Below are 19,017 nucleotides of genomic sequence, written 5' to 3'. Positions count from 1 at the left end.
GTCTCATGTTTCTTTTCAAGATAGGGGTTTTGTTGCGTCTACCCACATTTTACGCAAGTCTGCTGACAGAACGTGTCCCACTTCTTTAGTGCTAGTTGCCCACAGCCGATCAGTAACTTGACCTCAAAGGTCTCCCTTGGACAGGAGTTGCAAGGAATGTTGAAAATTTGGTGCTCTCTGGAATGACCCCAAATGGAAAAAAGGACCCTACCTGAGAATAGCATTGAGACGGGCTGGCATATTAGTCCCACCACATTAACTGAAGACATGGATTCCTGCAAGGTGGGGTAGTGAGTGCTTCTAACAGTGAAGTAAGTCGCCTCCGTGTCAGTCAGGAAATCCCTATTCTGGCTGTGGACAGTGAGAGGAATTACTGGTTCTTGTGAAAGTCGGTATTTATCAACTGTCACTAATTGGGATGATGTCTGGGAGAGGCAACCCTACTGTGATGGTTGAACATGAGACTGAGGATGTGAGCCGAATGGGTTAGTCAGGCTAAACAAAGCAGGGTGTCTAAGGGCTGTGGAGTCCCTGATTAATATTAGTTCCATTCTATGGACACGCTCGTGCCCAATTTGTCTGCACTTGTAATAGGCACCCCAGGAACCTCTGTACTGTAACCTTCCTGCTTCTTGGCATCTTCCTCTAGTCCTTTTGTTTGGACCTCAATATTGGCACTGGGATGCTCCCTGGAGGCCACCTAGAGCCATTACCAGAACTTTGTCTGGCGTTTCGTTAGCTCTCTTGTTGTTGATGCTCAATCTAGCGCTAACAATGTTGTAAAAACTTATAATTTCTTGCAATGGTTTTGTTTCCCATCCAATGCAAGCTGTAGAGAACATTTGTTTCATACGAGATTGCAATTCATTTACAATAACATTCACTAATGCCAGCCTTCCTTGGTCTGGATCAAGGATCAGAATGTTTCGCGCAAACGTCACTTGCACACTCTTCATCATCTCCAACATTCTCACAGGGTTTTTGTGTTATGTTATTAAACTCATGCCAAGGCTAGAAATGCTCATGCAAAGAAGCATATAATTCAGCCCACAAAGTAGTGAAGCGGTCCCCCCCAGTGTCACCATCAGGCCAGTTGCACTTTCTCTGGACTTGCCTCCACCTGGCTGATCCCAGGCAGGCATCAAGGACTACATCAATATTATCTTCAGTGGGGTTATGACACTTTCATAGAATTTCCAATTTATGTACAAAATTTGTCAATTTCGTCTTTAAGATTAGGCAAGGAACCAAGAATCGCTCTTATCTCTGAGGGGGGTCCAAGGACTGTATACACAAACAGGGACCCCATCAGGTCCAGGGAAAGCCCTTAGGGGCATCTGGTGTGATGACACTGGCTATTCACTAATTTTCTGGCCTCTCGTCCACACCGCAATTGGAGTAAACCCCTCAGCACCGCCATAATAAAATGCCGTTGAATCAGCAGTGGTTGGAGCTGGTTCCGGCCTTGGTGGACTATATTTTAGAGGAAGTAGACTCAATGGCAGCACCGAAGGAGCCAGAATTGGTTCAGTAATGGGTTCAGGAGTTGGTTGGTTAGGGAAGGGTAGGGTATAGGGGAGTCCAGTCACTGTCCTCATTGTCCTCTTCATCTGTCAGTGTTTTTTTGTCCAGACATCAAGACACTCCCAGGAGTTTTACTAGGCTTCTGGACCAGTCCATACTGTTTAGATTTTTCAACCTCTCTCACCTCATCTTCCTTACTTTTTCTTTCTCTTTCCTTCTTTTTATATTTTGCATCCACTCTTCCTTCCTTTTCTCAGCTTCCTGTCTCCAGGTTATAAATTGTGACCATCCCACATGTCTCTTGCCCTGTTTCTTTTTCCCTTAATGTTTCTCGCAAAAATTCTATTCTATCCCAATTGAACATTCTCTGGAGGAAAACATCCACTTTTTCCTTTTGTCTATTTCATCCATTTGTTGACATACTGAATACTTCCGGATCCATAATGTACCTACATAAAGGCTAGGGGTGCTCTCTTTGTGGGCAATTTGATTCGGACTTTGAATTTCCCATTTGCAATTAGCCAATAATATCAAGAATTCCTTGCTTTTAGGAGACATTAGCATGCTCACCGAGGATTTTAACCTGCAAGCTGTACTCCTGGGACTTTAACCGCACACCAAGCTCTTGGGAACTCTAACCCCATAAATACGAATCTGCATGCCGAGCTCTTTAGGGTTTCTAATCCTCAAGTTGCAAGTTGGGGTCTCTAACCTCGTGGCACCTTACCATAATAGTTTTCAATCACTCGTGACAACTGTAGTAGTCATGAAGGAGGCCGACGCAGAAAGACTCGTGTAAGGAAAGGGTCTTTACCTTATCTTTATGCCGGCTGAATTGTCTGTCATCAGAGCAGCGTATCAAAACTTCACCTAGGAAAGAAGGGTTATCATCTTGCCAGAACCTCCAGAAAACCATCGGAGCTAAAAAGATATTCAAACACAGCGTCTGCGAGTGATGGATTTGGGAGTCCTGGTTCAGGACTCTCTTAAGGTTAGCATGCAGGTTCAGTTGGCAGTTAGGAAGACAAATTCAATGTTAGTGTCGGAGCTAAAACAATATTCAGACACAGCATTTGCAAGTGATGGATCCTTTATTGCCTTCTTATCGATAAGCAGAGGAGAACTAAAGAACTCCTGAGGCACAACTTCAAAAGATAATTGTTTCTTGTCACACACATCGGTAAATTATTTACGTACGATATAAAGAGGTAGACCCAAGACAATAGCCATTTAATCACGTCCCATTGGTAATGTCTTAATCTTTAGTGGTAGATGGATGGAATGTCCATGCAGACAATGATCACTTAATCATGTCTTTTATTACAGTTTTGGTGCTGTTGGCAAGGACATTCAGCTGTGCCCTGTTGATATAGTGAAATATCCTCTTTGTCTGCACTGATTATTTCATGTATTTGCAGAGACAGCCAATCTTCTGTAAGAGTGCTAATTTTCCTGGCCCACTGGCCAATCCCCTACTAAGCTCAGTTCTCCTCTTCCACATTAGCATTCATTACATTGGTATTCATTTCTAGAAGGCTAGAATACAAGCCCACAGATGTACTGCTGAGGCTGCATAAGGCTCTGGTCGGCCCCATTTGGAATATTGTGGGCAGTTTTGGGCAGACCTAAGGAAGGATGTGCTGTCCTTGGAAGGGGTCCAGAAGAGGTTCACAAGAATGATCCCAGGAATGAAGAGCTTGTCGCATGCGAAGTGATTGGAGAGTCTGAGTCTATAGTCGATGGAGTTTAGGAGGATAGGGAGAATCTAATTGAAACTTGCGGAATACTGAGAGGCCTAAAGTGGACAAAGAGAGGATGTTTTCTGAGCCTTTCCAGCCTCTCTTAAATAGGTTAGATGCTCCATCACAGGCAACATCCTGGTGAATCTTCTCTGCATCCGCTACAGTGCAATCACATCCTTCCAACAGTGAAGCAACCAGAACTGCACACAGTACTCCTGCTGTAGCCTAATCAAAGTTTTGTACAACTCCAGCATACTTCCTAACTCTTACAATCTGTGCCATGACTGATGAAGGCAAGTGTCCCGTATGTTTTCTTAACTATCCTATTAACCTGTCTTGCTGCCTTCAGAGATCTGTGGACAAGCAACTGTTCCTCTGAGCTTCCTTATGTCCTGCCATTCACTGTATATTTCCTTGTCTTGTTACTCCTTGCCAACTGCATCACCTCACATTTTTCAAGGTTAAATTCCATTTGCCCAGCTGACCAACCATCTATATCTTCTTGCAAACTAAGACCTTCTTCTTCACTATTAACCATCTTGGTAATCTTCACATCATCTGCAAACTTACTTGTCATCACCCTCCCACCCCGCAACAGTCTTATCTATATCATTTGTATATATCACAAACAATAAGGAATCTAGCACTGACCCCTGTGGTATGCCATTGGACACTAGCCTCCAGTCACATAAACAGCTTTCCATTACCACCCTCTGGTTCCTATCACTAACCCAATAAGTTTTGGATCCCATGTATGCTTTTACCTTCTTTCTCAGTCTCCCATGTGGGACCTCGTCAAAGGCTTTGCTGAAATCCATATAAACTACATGAATAGCACTATCCTCAACCTGATCAGCCCAAAAATCTCAGCCTTCAACACTATTATTCCCACGAAACACATCTCCAAACTTGGTGGCCTGGTCCTTGGCACCTCCCTCTACGACTGGATCCTGAACTTCCTAACTCACAAACCACAATCAGTAAGGATAGGCAACAGCACCTCCTCCATGAACATCCTCAATACCGGTGCCCTACAAGGCTGTGTTCTCAGCCCCCTACTATACTCCTTTTACACCTATGACTGTGCAGCCAAATTTCCCTTCAATTCGATTTTCAACTTTGCTGACAACACCACCTTAGTGGGTCGGATCTCAAACAATGATGAGACAGAGTACAGGAATGAGCTAGAGAATCTGGAAAACTGGTGTGGCAACAATAATCTCTCCGTCAGTGTCAACAAAATGAAAGAGATTGTCATCAACGTCAGGAAGTGTAAAGGAGAACATGCCCCTGTCTACATCAACAGGGATGAAGTAGAAATGGTCGAGAGCTCCTCGTTTTTAGGTGTCCAGATCATCAGCAACCTGCCCTGACCACCCTGACATACCAACACTATAATTAAGAAAGCCCGCCAACGCCTCTACTTTCTCAGAAGAGTAAGGAAATTTGGCAGGTCAGCTACGACTCTCATCAACTTTTACAAATACACAATAAAAAGCATTCTTTCTGGTTGTATCACGGCTTGGTATGGCTCCTGCTCTGCCCAAGGCCGCAAGGAACTACAAAAGGTTATGAATATAGCCCAATCTATCACCAACCAGCCTCCCATCCATTGACTCTGTCTACACTTCCCACTGCCTCAGCAAAACAGCCAGCATAATTAAGGATCCCACACACCCCGGACATTCTCTCTTCCACCTTCTTCCTTCGGAGAAAAGACATAAAAGTCTGAGGTCACGTACCAATCGACTCAAGAACAGCTTGTTCCCTGCTGCTGTCAGACTTTTGAATGGACTAACCTTGTATTAAGTTGATCTTTCTCTACATCCTAGCGATGATTGTAATACTACATTCTGCACTCTCTCATTTTCTTCTCTACGAAGGGTATGTTTTGTCTGTATAGCAAAGAAGAAACAATACTTTTCACTGTATGCTAATACACGTGACAATAATAAATCAAATCAAATTTATAAGGTTTAACTTCTGACAAAGCTATGCTAACTCTCTAATCAAAACTTGCCTCTCCAAGTACAGATTAATACTCTCCTACAGAATCTTCTCCATTAGTTTCACTATCACTGATGTGAGACTCACTCACATTACCTGGTTTATCTCTACCACCTTTCTTGAAAATTGAACATTAGCTATTGTCCAATCCTTTGGCACCTCCCTGTGGCCAGAGAGGAATTAAAATTTGAGTCAGAGCCACTGTAATTTCTCCCTTGCCTCCCAGAGCAGCCTGGGAAACAACTCATCCACACCTGGGGATTTCTCCACTTTTAAGCCTGCCAAAACCTTCAATACCTCCTCATTTCCTACATCGAACAGTTCATTTACATCACAGACCCCTTGCCCAAAATCTGCATTTGCATCCTCCTCATCCCAAGTGAAGAATAGATGTGAAGTACTCGTTTAATACCCTACCAATATCTTATGACTCCACACAAATTGCTCTCTTGGATCTACTTGTTCCCTTGTTATCCTCTTTCACTTAATATACTTATAGACTTTCATGGCATTCGTCCTAAGTTTACCTGCCAGTATCTTTTCATGGCCCCTCTCTGCTTTCATAATTGCTTTTTTAAGCTCCCCCCTGCACTTTCTATACCCCACAAAGGCCTCTGTAGATGTGCTCCTGGGGATTTATCCACTGTCAATCCCAGCAATTTTCCCAGCACCATTTCCCTACTAATTGGTATGTGTCCTCAGACTTTTGTATCTTTTTCCTGATGGAAGAAGGTGGAGTTTGTCAGGTTTGGGTGGGGTCCTTAATTATGCTGCCTATTTTTCCAAGCCAATGTGAAATGTAGACTCTCAGCCTCGTGAATACACCACAATGAGTGCGGCCACTACTCCAGCTCCAAAACTTGGAGCTCAAGTTTCTGCAGTTGGGAACACGTCCTGCACGTGGTCACCTGGGATGAAGGTACAGTCCATGGCTTCCTACATATGACACATCACACATTACACTCAGTTGACCTCATCTGCTTTGTCTTAAACATAGTTTGTTTTAATTGCTAACTTCTCTAATTACTAATCTTAAAAGATACTCCTCATCTTAACTAAGTCTTGTCTAACTCTACTTTGGCCTACTAATCCTTGCATTATTTATTATAATTACTTATCACTTTATTATGCTGGTTCTGGTTTTTGGTGGTTATGACCCTACAGCCTTATCGCTGGTGCAAAAAATCCCCTAATTAAATCACTTTCCGCAACACCTGCATTCCCATGCTTGATGGACCTGACATTGAACAGCCGGCGCATGTTCTGAAGCTAAAGCTGGCACTGAGCGTGGTACGCATATCTAAGAGCCGATGTTGTAAACAACTGCACTGCGCATGTTCTGAAGCCGGTACCTCGAGCCTTGCGCATGTTCCGGAGGTGGTACCGCGAACCTTGCGCATGTTCCACAGCCAGTACGGCGAGTACTACTCATGTTTTGGAGCCAGTACCGCGAGCACTGCGCATGCTTCGGAGCCAGTACCGCGAGCACTGCGCATGCTCTGGAGCCTGTACCGCGAGTACTGTGCATGGTCCAGAGTCGGTACCGCGAATCGCGCATGCTTCGGAGCCGGTACAGCGAGCATTGTGCATGTTCCGGAGCCGGTACCGCGAGCACTGATTGCGCCCTCGAGCCGGTACCGCGATACTGCGCATGCTCTGTAGCCGGTACTGCGAGTACTGCGCATGTTCTGGGGCCGGAGCTATAGCTATGGTGTCTCAGGTGAGTGGCTCAGGGCCGGAGCCCAGACTCAGGGGCCCGAGTTTCGCTTAGTCGATCGTACTGTGAAAGGGGGCGTGCGGCCCCGTGGTAACTGGAGCCCAGGGCACCACTCTCGTGGCAGTATGTAGGTGCTGACTGTTTGGCTTCTAGGGCTGATGTTGGCACAGAGTGTGTGTGAGTAAGTCACAGGAGAGAGTTTGTAGATCAACAACAACATATATTTTCAGTGTGCCTTTAATGTAGTCAAACATCATCAGTGTGCTTCACATGAGCATTATAAAGCAACATATAACACCCAGCCTCATAAAACAGTGTTAGTTTAGAGGTTTCTTTCAGTCTGTCTCTTTTGTTACCACACCTAAACAGCTGGGAGTTGGCGACCATGGACCTCCATGTTAATTTTGCTCTGGAGCTGCGGATCATCTTCATTGTTGACATTCATTCAGTTGGTGTGGCCCTTTCAAGATAATTTATTGTGTACCTGCACATGGACAAATGTGTAATTGTCCATTTTGTGAGGTGAATTAAATATAAATGTAGTGAGGTTTTGATTCATTTGTGCAGGACATTGGTGAGACCTCATCTGGATTATTGCATTCAGTATTGTCCGTGTCTAAGGAAACATGTAAATGCATTTTAACAAGCTAGTGAGTGTACTATCAAATAAATTGGTTGGACTTAAACCTGGCGTTGTCAGACTTTTTACTGTCTTTGGAACAGAGCAGAGCAGCAGATGTAGAATATTTGAATATTTTCAGGGCAGAGGTAGAATAGATTCTTGACTTTTAAAAAAGGATGGAAGTTTACAGGAGTAGTTGGCAGGTTACAATCACATTAACCAGGATCCTAATAAATAACAGATGAGGCTCAGAAGGCTACTCCTCCTAATTCATATATTCATATGGGATGGTATAATGGTTAGCACTGCTGCCTCACAGCGTCAAGGACTTCAGTTTGATTCCTGGCTTGGGTCAATGTCTGTGTGGTTTTGTACATTTCCCCCTTATCCTCTGGGTCCTCTGGTTTCCTCCCATGGCCCAAAGATGTGTGGGTTTCGTGGATTGGCCATGCTACTTTGCCCCTTAGTGTAAGAGAAACTAGCTAGGTTAAAATAAATGGGGTTATGGGAATAGGGCCTGGGTGGGATTATGGTCAGTGCAGACTCGATAGGGTGAATGACCTCTTCTGACCTATAGGATTCATGGATCTCTTTTACCATTGATCTTTCTAATCAGCATCAGACTTTACCAGTACCTCTTCATTGCTAGTATGACTTGTCCAAGATACCTTCAATATTCAATGCAGAAACCACAACTCTGCAGACTCAGTTCCATGCATTGCCCTGCTAATTGTCCAACACTGACTGGCAGAGTGGGGATAAAGGATGGCAGCCAGTGACTAGTGGAGTTCTGCAGGGGTCAGTGATAGGACCACAACTTTTCACTTTACACATTAGTGATCTAGGTGAAGGAACTGAGGACATTATGGCTGAGTTTGCAGATGATACAAGGATAGATGGAGGGACAATTGTATTGAGGAGGTGGCAAGGGATGTATTTCTGAAGCTGTATAAGGCACCGGTCACACCACATTTGGAATATTGTGAGCAATTTTGGGCCCGTATCTAAGGAAGGATGTGCTGGCCTTGGAGAAGGCCCAGAGGAGGTTCACAAGAATGGTCCCAGAAATGAAAAATTTGACTTATGAGGAGCGTTTGAGGACTCTGGGTCTGTACTCACTTGAGTTTATAAGGATGAAGGGGATCTCATTGAATACTGAAATGACTGGATAGAGTGGACGTGGGGAAGATGTTTCCATGAGTAGATGAGACTCGGATTTCAGGGATCCTCAGCATAAATGGATGACCTTTAGAATTGAGATGAAGAGGAATTTCTTCAGGCAGAGGGTTGCGAATCTATGGAATTCGTTGCCACAGGCTGTGGAGGCCAGGTCATTGAATGTATTTGAGACAGAGATTGATAAGTTCTTGATTGGTATGGGGATCGAAGGTTGTGAGGAAAGTCGGGAGGTTGGAGTGGAGAAATTTATCAGCCGTGATCGAATGGTGGAGCAGACCAGATAGACCGAATGACCTAATTCTGCTCACTTATCTTATGGTCTTATACTTGTTTCCCTATGTTAAGATTGGCATAGTGTAGCATTCTAGGATATTCAGCTTTGTTTTGTTAAAGTCAGACAGTCTGTCATTTTGGAGACAATGGAGGAGTCAAGAGGTGTCGATGAGTACAGCTGGGTGTTGTCATTGTACTTGTGGCGTTTTGGCAATGTTGCTGAGGTGCAGCGTACAGTGAGATTATATGAAGGGGCTGAAGAATCCTCGAGGTTGTTGTGGTCTCATAAGGTTTTGTACAGCTGCAGAAAGACATTCTTGTTCTTGTACTTAAGTCCTCTTGCAATGCTGTACCTGCATGCTTCCTTTCAATGACTTGTGTACAAAGACACCCAGTTCCCTTTGTACATAAACAGTTCCCAATATATCACCAATTTCCCTTTCATAAATCCATGTTGACTTAGAAAAAAATCAATGAGATTAGACAGTGTCCTATTGTCACATTATTTCTAATAAACCCCAGCATTTCACCTATTACTGAATTTCTTGCTGAATGCTGTGTAATTCCTTTGTTTTTTAAATAATGGGGTGACATGTGCCACCCTCTTCCAATCTGCCAGGAGTGTTGCAGAATCTGCAGAATTTTGGAAGATCACAACCAACACATCCACTGTTTCCATGGCCAAGTCCTTTAGTACGTCATCACCTCCTTTAGTACCCAGGGATCTAGATGATCAGGCTCTGGGGCTTTATTAGCTTTCAGTCCCATTAATTTCTCCAGTGCTTTTTTGTCATACTGATTTCCTTTAGTTCCTTCTTGTGAGACCACTGATTCTTTAGCATTTCTGGGAAGTTACTTGTGCCTACCTCTGAGAACAGATTTAAAGTATTGTTAAAGTGCTGTGCCATTTCCTTTGTTTTCCATTATAAATTCTCCAGTTTCAGACTGTAAAGGATGTATACTAATCTTTTTACATACTTATAGAAGCTTTGTCAGGAAATTATAATATGAAAGTCAAGGAGCCAGGCTTAAAAATAATATTGGAAGTTTTGATACTTTTTGGCATCAGCATGCATGTTGTCAGCCAAAATTTGTATTGCACCCCCCTCCCCCCACTACACCATTTCTAGGACTCTGTAATTGTAGGTGCTCAGGGTTTGGCATCAGTTGCTGTGAACTGCAGGAATTGGGTGCGACAAGTAAACCAGACCTCTGTGCAAGGTTAATTCTAATTAGTTGCTTAAGGACATTGAGTGGATCCCACTGTCTTGCTGAAGTGTAAATCTGAATGCAGTAATTAAAGTTGTTGATATTTTGCTCTTTCGTGGGTCACAAACCATATAAAACTTAATCCTTGTATACAAAGCCACACAATAAAGTCACAAACTACATGATCACAACTAAAGCCCTATGGCGCTTGCATTTGGTGAAATCCTTCACCAAATTAGAAGGATAATAATGGACAGATGAAATCCATAGCAAGGCTAAAATCAAATTGAGTTTATTGCACTTTTGGATCTCCTCTGGTATTTGGCGCCTGTGTTGTACAGCGTATAATGATCACACTTGAAGAGTAATAGTTGTGATCTTATAAATTTATGCTGACTTTTGAAAATCCTGTGCTTTCTTCTATAAGCAAAATTAATGTATTTCCTTAACTGATGATGACAGGATGGAACTTTTTGTCCTCTAGATGGAGTACTAACCAAAAGCAGAGCTGTTCTTAATACATTAATAATTGCTTGATTTACAGGATTAAGGAATGTGGGTTTTTTTTAGTTTTGACTTTCATAAAAACTAGGCAAATTTCAGTTTAAGTTCCATGTTCAGAAATATGCAAAAAATTGTATTGGGATCTTTGGATGTTCATGATCATGTGTGTGTCAGTGTTCACAAGAACTGTGCATTGAAACATAGAGAATTGCAAGGACAGATGTAGGCCATTTGGTCCGTTGATCTGTGTCAGCTAAAAAAGAGTCTATGCTATCCTGTCAGCCAGTGAGTTCCAGAACTCCAGCACCCTCTGGGTGAAAAATAATCTCCTATACTCCCTTCTAATTCTTTTTTAAAATCTTGTTTACTTTCAGTTTGTCTATGCCCCCTTGTTATTGAGCTGTCCACTAAAGGAATTAGGTCCTATCTACTCATCCTGTCATGGCCCCTCATCATTTTATGCATATCAATAAAGTTTCTTCTCGGCCTTCTCTGTTCCAAAGAAAACAATTCTGATCTTTCCCCAAAACTAAAGTTATCCAATCCTGGCAACATAAACATCCTCTGTACTTTCTAATGTGATCACATCCTTCCTATAATAGTGATCAGCATTTTAGGGAGTCATCTCACTGTGGCCTAACTGGTGCTTTATACATTTCCAGTAGGATCTATGATCTTTTATTTCATGTTCTCAGCTAATTAAGGAAAATGGCCTGCATGCCTACATAATCATCTTATCTACCTTTCCTACTACCTCAAGGACATGTGCATGTGCTTGCCAGGGTCATTCTGCTGTATTACAACTTCTCTGTTTCCAACCTTTTATTGTGTATTCTCTTACCTTAGTTTCCTTCTCCAAATACATAACCTCACACTTCTCTGGATTGCATTTCAGTTGTCTTATTTACTGCATACCTGACTAGTCCATTGGTATTGTCCTGCATTCTACAACTTTCTTCCTTAGCAACCACTTAGCCAATTTTTGTTTCATCTGTAAACTTCTTAAGCAGGTCCCCTTTTTTTTAAGTCTAAATCATTGAGTTATATATTCCACAAAAAGCAGGGGATCTACTCCTGAACGCTGCGAATCCCCACTGGAAACAGCCTTCCTGTCACAAAAACACTTGTTGACCATTTCCTCCTGCCGTTGAGCCAATTTTGGATTCAACTTGTCCTTCCCTCTGAATCCCACAAGCTTTTACTTTTCTGACCAGTCTGCCATGTGGGACCTTGTTGAAAAACTTGGCAAATCTGTGGAGACTTCATCAAACTCATTATCCTCATCAACCTTTCCTGTTAGCACTTCACAGACTTCAAAGTTACTCTTCTCTGAACGCTGACTGCTGACTAATGCATCCCTTTCTAAATAATGATATTATTGCTAAGAATCTTTTTCAATAATTTGTCCATCATTGAGGTTAAGTTGACAGGCCTGCAATTAAACAGTCAATCCCTATCTTTTCTGCCCTTTTTAAACAGTGCAACAACTTTTGCAGTCTTCTGGCATGACACCTGAAGCCAGAGGATTGGAAAACAAAATATAATTGTTTCCTCCCTTACATTTTTTTTATTCTTTCATGGATCTGGCTGTCATTAGCAAGGCCAGCATTTGTTGCCCATCCCTAATTGTGCTTAAAAAGATCACTGAACCATCTTCTTGAACTGTTGCAGTCCACATGGTGTTTGTAGACTGAGTGTTGTTCGGAAGGGACTTTGGTGCTGTTAGCAGTCTGGGATACGTTTCATTTGGGCCTGGGGATTAATAAATGTTAAAAGATGGTAAATCCCTTTCTGTCTCCCTGTCTTTATCCCATTTAATAAATTACAATATCTGCGTGATTTCCCACTTTTTTGAGAACAGGTGCAAAATATAATTTGGAACTATGACTGTGTCTTCCACCTCCACAAACTTTAATTTTTTTTGGTCTCTGATTGGCCTACTCTCTTACTTGCTCTTTATGTATTTATGAAATATTTTTCTCTTTTGCTTTCCTTTCTAATTTCAACCCTTCACTTATACTGCTTTTGCCTTTCTGCAGCATTGAGCTCTTGACATCTGACATGGGCGAGAAGAGGATTGGGAAAGGTTTAAATGTCAACAAAGATTGACAAAAAAGTTGATAAAGGAGGGTAGAAGAAGCTATGAAGCTGGGCTAGCGCTTAATATAAAAAAGGATAGCAAGAGTTTTTATAAATATATAAAAAGGAAGAGGCTGGCTAGGGTGAACGTTGGTCCCTTAGCGGATGAGAAAGGGGACCTAGTGGTAGGGGATGGGGATATGGCTAAGGTCTTGAATAACTTTTTTGTTTCTGTCTTCACGGAGGAGGACGTGAATAATTTGCCGGGTGTTAGCGATGGAAAGGTGGTAGGACTGGAGGGTCTTAATGACATTACTGTTACTAGAGAGGTGGTGCGCGACAGACTGGAGGGGCTGATTGTGGACAAGTCCCCAGGACCGGATGGAATGCATCCGAGGGTTCTGAAAGAAATGGCGGAGGTGATAGTGGATGCCTTGGTGGTTATTTTCCAGACGTCGCTGGATTCCGGGGAAGTGCCGGAGGATTGGAAAACGGCTAATGTTACGCCGTTGTTTAAGAAGGGTGCCAGGCAAAAGGCGGGGAATTACAGGCCGGTTAGTTTAACGTCTGTGGTAGGTAAAATGTTAGAATCCGTCATTAAGGAGGAAATTGCGAGGCATCTTGAAGGGAATTGCTTGATAGGGCAGACGCAACACGGTTTCATTAAAGGGAAGTCGTGTCTGACAAATTTACTGGAGTTCTATGAGGATGTGTCTAGGGCGGTGGATAGAGGAGAGCCAGTGGATGTGGTCTTTCTGGATTTTCAGAAGGCGTTTGATAAGGTACCTCACAAGAGGTTACTGCAGAAGGTCAGAGGACATGGAGTTGGGGGTAGGGTGTTAGCGTGGATAGAGGATTGGTTGTCAAATAGGAGGCAGAGAGTGGGGGTCAATGGGTGCTATTCGGATTGGCGGTTGGTGACTAGTGGGGTGCCCCAGGGGTCGGTGCTGGGGCCTCAGCTATTTACCATTTATATAGATGATCTGGAGGAGGGAACCGAGTGTAGGGTGTCGAAATTTGCTGATGACACCAAGATTGGGGGAAAGGCAAATTGTGCGGAGGGTGTGGAGAGTCTGCAGAAGGATCTAGATAGGCTGGGCGAATGGGCCAGGAAATGGCAAATGGAATTTAATGTTGGCAAGTGTGAGGTGGTCCACTTTGGTAGGAAGAATGGTAGGAAGGACTATTACTTACGTGGCGAAAAACTGCAGCAGGCGACGGTGCAGAGGGACCTCGGGGTCCTTGTGCATGAGTCGCAAAAACCCAGCCTGCAGGTGCAGCAGGTGGTCAGGAAGGCGAATGGGATGCTGGCCTTCATAGCGAGGGGGATTGAATATAAAAGTAGGGAGGTGTTGCTGCAGCTGTATAGGGCATTGGTGAGGCCGCAGCTGGAGTACTGTGTGCAGTTTTGGGCGCCGCACCTGCGCAAGGATATTTTGGCCTTGGAGGGAGTGCAGAGGAGGTTTACTAGGCTGATACCGGAGTTGAGGGGGTTGAGCTATGAGGAGAGGCTGAATAAACTAGGCTTGTACTCGTTAGAGTTTAGAAGAATGAGGGGAGATCTCATTGAGACGTATAAGATGATGAATGGGATGGATAGGATAGAGGTGGAAAGACTCTTCCCGCTCAAAAAAGACAGTAGGACTAGGGGGCACAGCCTCAAGATAGAGGGGGGGCGGTTCAGAACGGAGTTGAGGAGGAACTTCTTCACTCAAAGGGTGGTGAATCTCTGGAATTCTCTGCCCGTTGAAGTGGTGGAGGCTGCCTCGCTAAATATTTTTAAGAAGCGGGTTGATGGGTTTTTGATAAGAGAGGGGATTAAGGGTTATGGGGAGAGGGCGGGAAAGTGGAACTGAGCCACGACAGATCAGCCATGATCTTATTGAATGGCGGGGCAGGCTCGAAGGGCCAGATGGCCTACTTCTGCTCCTATTTCTTATGTTCTTATGTTCTTATATGGCTCTCTTTTATTGCTTTATCCAGCTTTGCATATTCTTTGACATTTGGTGGCAGGGGAGGTCAGGGGTTGTGGTCCAGATTTGGGCGTCCAAACCCTTTTCCTTATGGAAATCTACTTGTAAACATACTCTATTTTGAAGCCACTCACTCTGCAGATACTGATTAACCTTCATGTAGCTGTTTCCAGTCCACTTAAATTAACTAACATTTCAGCTTAGTAAAACTGACCCCTCTCTCTCTCTTCCTCTCTCTCTCTCTCTTCCTCTCTCTCTCTCTCTCTCTCTCTCTCTCTCCCCCCCCCGCCCCATTTAACTGAATTATAATCATCACCATCAAAATGTTTTCCCATTGATATCCCTTCTGCCTGTCCTGGTTCAGTCCCTCGAACTAAAGCCAGGGCTGCAATGTACTGGCAAAAAAACCTTCCCGAATTAATTCTAAAAATTCTGCACCTTTATATAGTTTACCCCAGTTTATGTTAGGGTCATTGAAATCCCCTACCAATGCTGCCCTATTGCTTCTTATTAGTCATTTGCCTATAAAATTTGCTGTCCTAACTTCTTTTGCATGTCTGGGGGTCTGTAGTATGACTACCTCAATTTTGTTTCTCAGTTTGGCTCCTATGGCCTAATTTAATCCTTCTAACAAATCCCAAAGTTAACACCAACTCCACTGTAAAGCACTGTGTTTTTTGTTTCCTCACAGATGTGATTTTTTTAAAACTGGTATTTTGACCCAGCCTCCCCCCACCATCCTTTTATATTACCTCTCTATTGCATCTGAAATCCTTGTTAGCAGCAATTGTTGAGCTGCCATTATTTAAGCCATGTTCAGTGGTAACTGTGATGTCATACTGCCATATGTCCACCTGTGCCCTCCATTATTGATGTATATTACATTAACTACTGAACAGTTCATTTATTATATATCCTCTGCCTTTCATTCTTGCTTATTAATTTTCTGCCTCCCATTTCCAGTTTTGCTGCTTTTTCTTCTGAATCCATGCTTAGGTTCAATCCTACTGACAAACAAGTTTAAAACCTCCCCACCACAATATTGGTTCATGCTCTGTTTACATTCAAATGTCTGCTTGTATAAGTCCCATCTCCCCTAGAATCCATCCCAATATCCATGGAATGTAAAGTCCTCCCCCCTGCACCGCCTCTCCATCCACACTTTCGTCTATCTGGCACTGAGAGATTTTTGGCTTTTGAGGTGTTTGCAGGATATCCCTCTATCTATGTCAGATACTGATATGAGACCACCTCTGGTTGTCCACCTTTCCTTTACCAAATGTTCTGCAGCTGCTCAGTGACATTCCGGACACAGACACTAGGGAAGCAACATCCTTGAATCATGCCTTCTGCCACAGAAGTGCCTCCCTGCCACCACCCCCTCAATTGTCTTGACTTTCCTACTGCCCCTAATTACTCACTCTATAGCTGAACCATCCATGTTGTCGAGGTCTTAGCTTTCACTGCAATCCCCAGAGGAATCATAGTTCTTAACAGTATTCTTACTGAATACCTGTTCGGAACAAAAATGTAGAATCCCTACAATGCTGGAAGGGCTAACTGGAATACCCAGAGGAAACTTGCACAGACACATGGACAAGTGACCTAAGGCCAAAATTGAACGAGGGTCCCTGGAATTGTAATGCAGCAGTGCTAACCGTTATGCCACCATGCCATTCTCAGTGTATGTACAATGTACTTGCACTACTTGCCTTGTCTTTGTTGTCAGTCTGGCATTCACCTCTCTCAAGTTGCAAAGTGATCACTTCCAGTAATGTGCTGTCCACGTAGCTCTCTGCCTCATGGATAGACAGCAACGATTCCAGCTGTTGCTCAAATTCAGAAACCTAGAGCAGGAGTGATGCTATGAGAAAACAGGAGCAACGAGGAGAGGATAAATTGGTGCCCAGTGTCAAGGTTAACACTTGCCCCAAGTGAGAATTAGGAGCAGGAACAGTCCCAGGCATGCTCAAGTTCGAAAAGTGAGAGAAAATATCCAAACTGTGCCAGGAACTTGGGACCTGATTGCAAATCTACACTGCAGGAATTTACAGACACTACAGGCTGAATATTCACAGATACGGAAGGACTCCCACACCTTAGTTAAGAAAGTGCCAGAGCCCTGAATCTAGAAATCCTATTCTTATATCAAGCACTCATCATTTTTGCCAAGGAGGTAATGGGGGCAGGATTTATTTCACATCTGAGTTCGTGGAAGCTGTAGCACATTTAAAAGTGCAGCTGCCTTCAATTAGAAGTAATTTTCATCATCCAGATTTCTGAAACATGAGTTGTGAATTTTACAATTTGAAAAAAAAGTCTAAACCTACTAGAGTTCTTTGGAGAGGTAAGGTACCCCGTTTGGACAGTTCAGGTACACCTCTGGGATTGTTAAGAGTAGTTGTTATATGTGTAAAAGATGGATAAGATCCGTGGAACTGTCAAGTTATTTATCTTTATTTATACAAGGATATTATTAAACTAGAAAGAATGCAGAAAAGATTTACTAGGATGCTACTGGGACTTGATGGTTTGAGTTATAAGGAGAGCCTGGAAAGACGGGAACTTTTTTCTCTGGAGCGTAGGAGGCTAAGGGATGATCCTATAGAGATCTATAAAATAATGAGGGGCACAGATCAGCTAGATAGTCAATATCTTTTCCCAAAGATAGGGGAATCTAAAACTAGAGGGCATAGGTATAGGGTGAGGGGGAGATACAAGTGTCCAGAGGGGCAATTTCTTCTTAGAGGGTGGTGAATGTCTGGAACAAGCTGCCAGACGTGGTGGTCGAGGCCAGTACAATTTTGTCTTTTAAAAAGCATTTAGATAGTTACATGGCTAAGATGCCCATAGAGGGATATGGGCAGGCAATTGGGACTGGCTTAAAGGTTTAAAAACAAAGGGTGGCATAGACAAGTTGGGTTAAAGGGCCTGTTTCCATGCTGTAAACCTTTACGACTCTATAACTTCCAGCCTTTCTAATTTTGGGGGAAAAAAGCAGCCTAATGAGAAATCTAGGATTGATATAATCCTAGAGGATATCATTATAGGATTGACTGCTTTAACAACCTGTCATTGTCACAGTGGATCCTGTAAATTCACTGATTGACAGATCGATTTGGCTACTAGGTATTAGCTGTATATATTTTGGAGCTATGAATATAAATGTTGGTTTCTATGAAAGAGTAAATACTTGAAGAGATTTAAATGTATTGATTGGGCTTTTATCAGTGAGAGTTTTTTTTATATTTTTGAGTCTTTAATCAATAATTAGAAGATTATTTTATTTCATCTCAGCAAAGCTCGTGAAGACTGTCCATGGTGGATTCTGGGTGAGTTGCATGGGATGTGTACAGGCAAAATGTGGTGGGTTGGGGCATAGTTGGCAGAGGGGTCTATAAGGGCTCTGGGAATGAGTGGGGTCATGGGTTAGCATCAGTTGGCATAGGATCCATAAAGGGTTATGGGGATGGGTAGAGGATCACTGACATTTGTTAGCCTCCATGCTAACTCAGTGCTGTCAGGAACCATGATCATGTGTAGAGGGACATGAGCTGGCATGGAAACTATGAAGGATCATGGAATCTGGGGTGGAGGGCATGAAGGGACATGTTTTGGCATGATTGGACCTTGGGATGTTTGAGGGGTGAGTGCTAGAGGACTTTTTTTTTTGAAAAATCATTCATGGGATGTGGATGTTGTTTGGCTAGCATTTATTGCCCATCCCTAATTGCCCCTGAACTGATTGGTTGCATTTAAGAGTTAACCAAGTTGCCATGGGCATGGTGTCATGTATACTCAAGACCAGATAAAGGTGGCAGATTTCCTTCACTAATGGACATTTGTGGACTAGGTGGGTATCTACGACAATTGACTGCAGTTTCATAGTCATCTTTAGATTTTCAATCCCAATTTTTGTTGAATGCAAATTTCACCATCTGCTGTGGTGGGATTTGAACCCGAATCCCCAGGGCCAGGGACTCTTTAGAGAGTCAGAAATTCTGAAACTCCACACACATGATTCTGGAGGATAAATTTGGTCCTATATTTATAATTTAAACACAACCTAAATACCATCTGAACAGGATCCATTTGTTCTTGGAACATTGCATTAAGAACACAATGAATCTAATATTACAAAGTTAGTTTTGAAAGTCAACAGATACATAGTCAGTTAAATGATTGTCA

General features: G+C 43.1%; 1 protein-coding gene across 1 annotated transcript in view; it reads left to right on the top strand.

The window, feature by feature from the left end:
- The first annotated feature begins 6,784 nt into the window (after positions 1–6,784).
- Positions 6,785–19,017, top strand: part of LOC145342639 (MICOS complex subunit MIC27-like) — a 77,010-nt gene continuing 64,777 nt past the window's right edge. Inside the window, exon 1 of the mRNA XM_080188185.1 lies at positions 6,785–6,993. Within this exon, the coding sequence (XP_080044311.1) occupies positions 6,925–6,993 (69 nt within the window). The 5' untranslated portion in view covers positions 6,785–6,924. The remainder of the gene's footprint in view (positions 6,994–19,017) is intronic.

This window comes from Carcharhinus amblyrhynchos, chromosome 4 (genome assembly GCF_965287045.1).
Source record: "Carcharhinus amblyrhynchos chromosome 4, sCarAmb.v2.hapA, whole genome shotgun sequence".
Taxonomy (NCBI): Eukaryota; Metazoa; Chordata; class Chondrichthyes; order Carcharhiniformes; family Carcharhinidae; genus Carcharhinus; species Carcharhinus amblyrhynchos.
The sequence above is the reverse complement of the archived record's forward strand: the minus strand, read 5'-3'. Positions and strand labels throughout refer to the sequence as shown.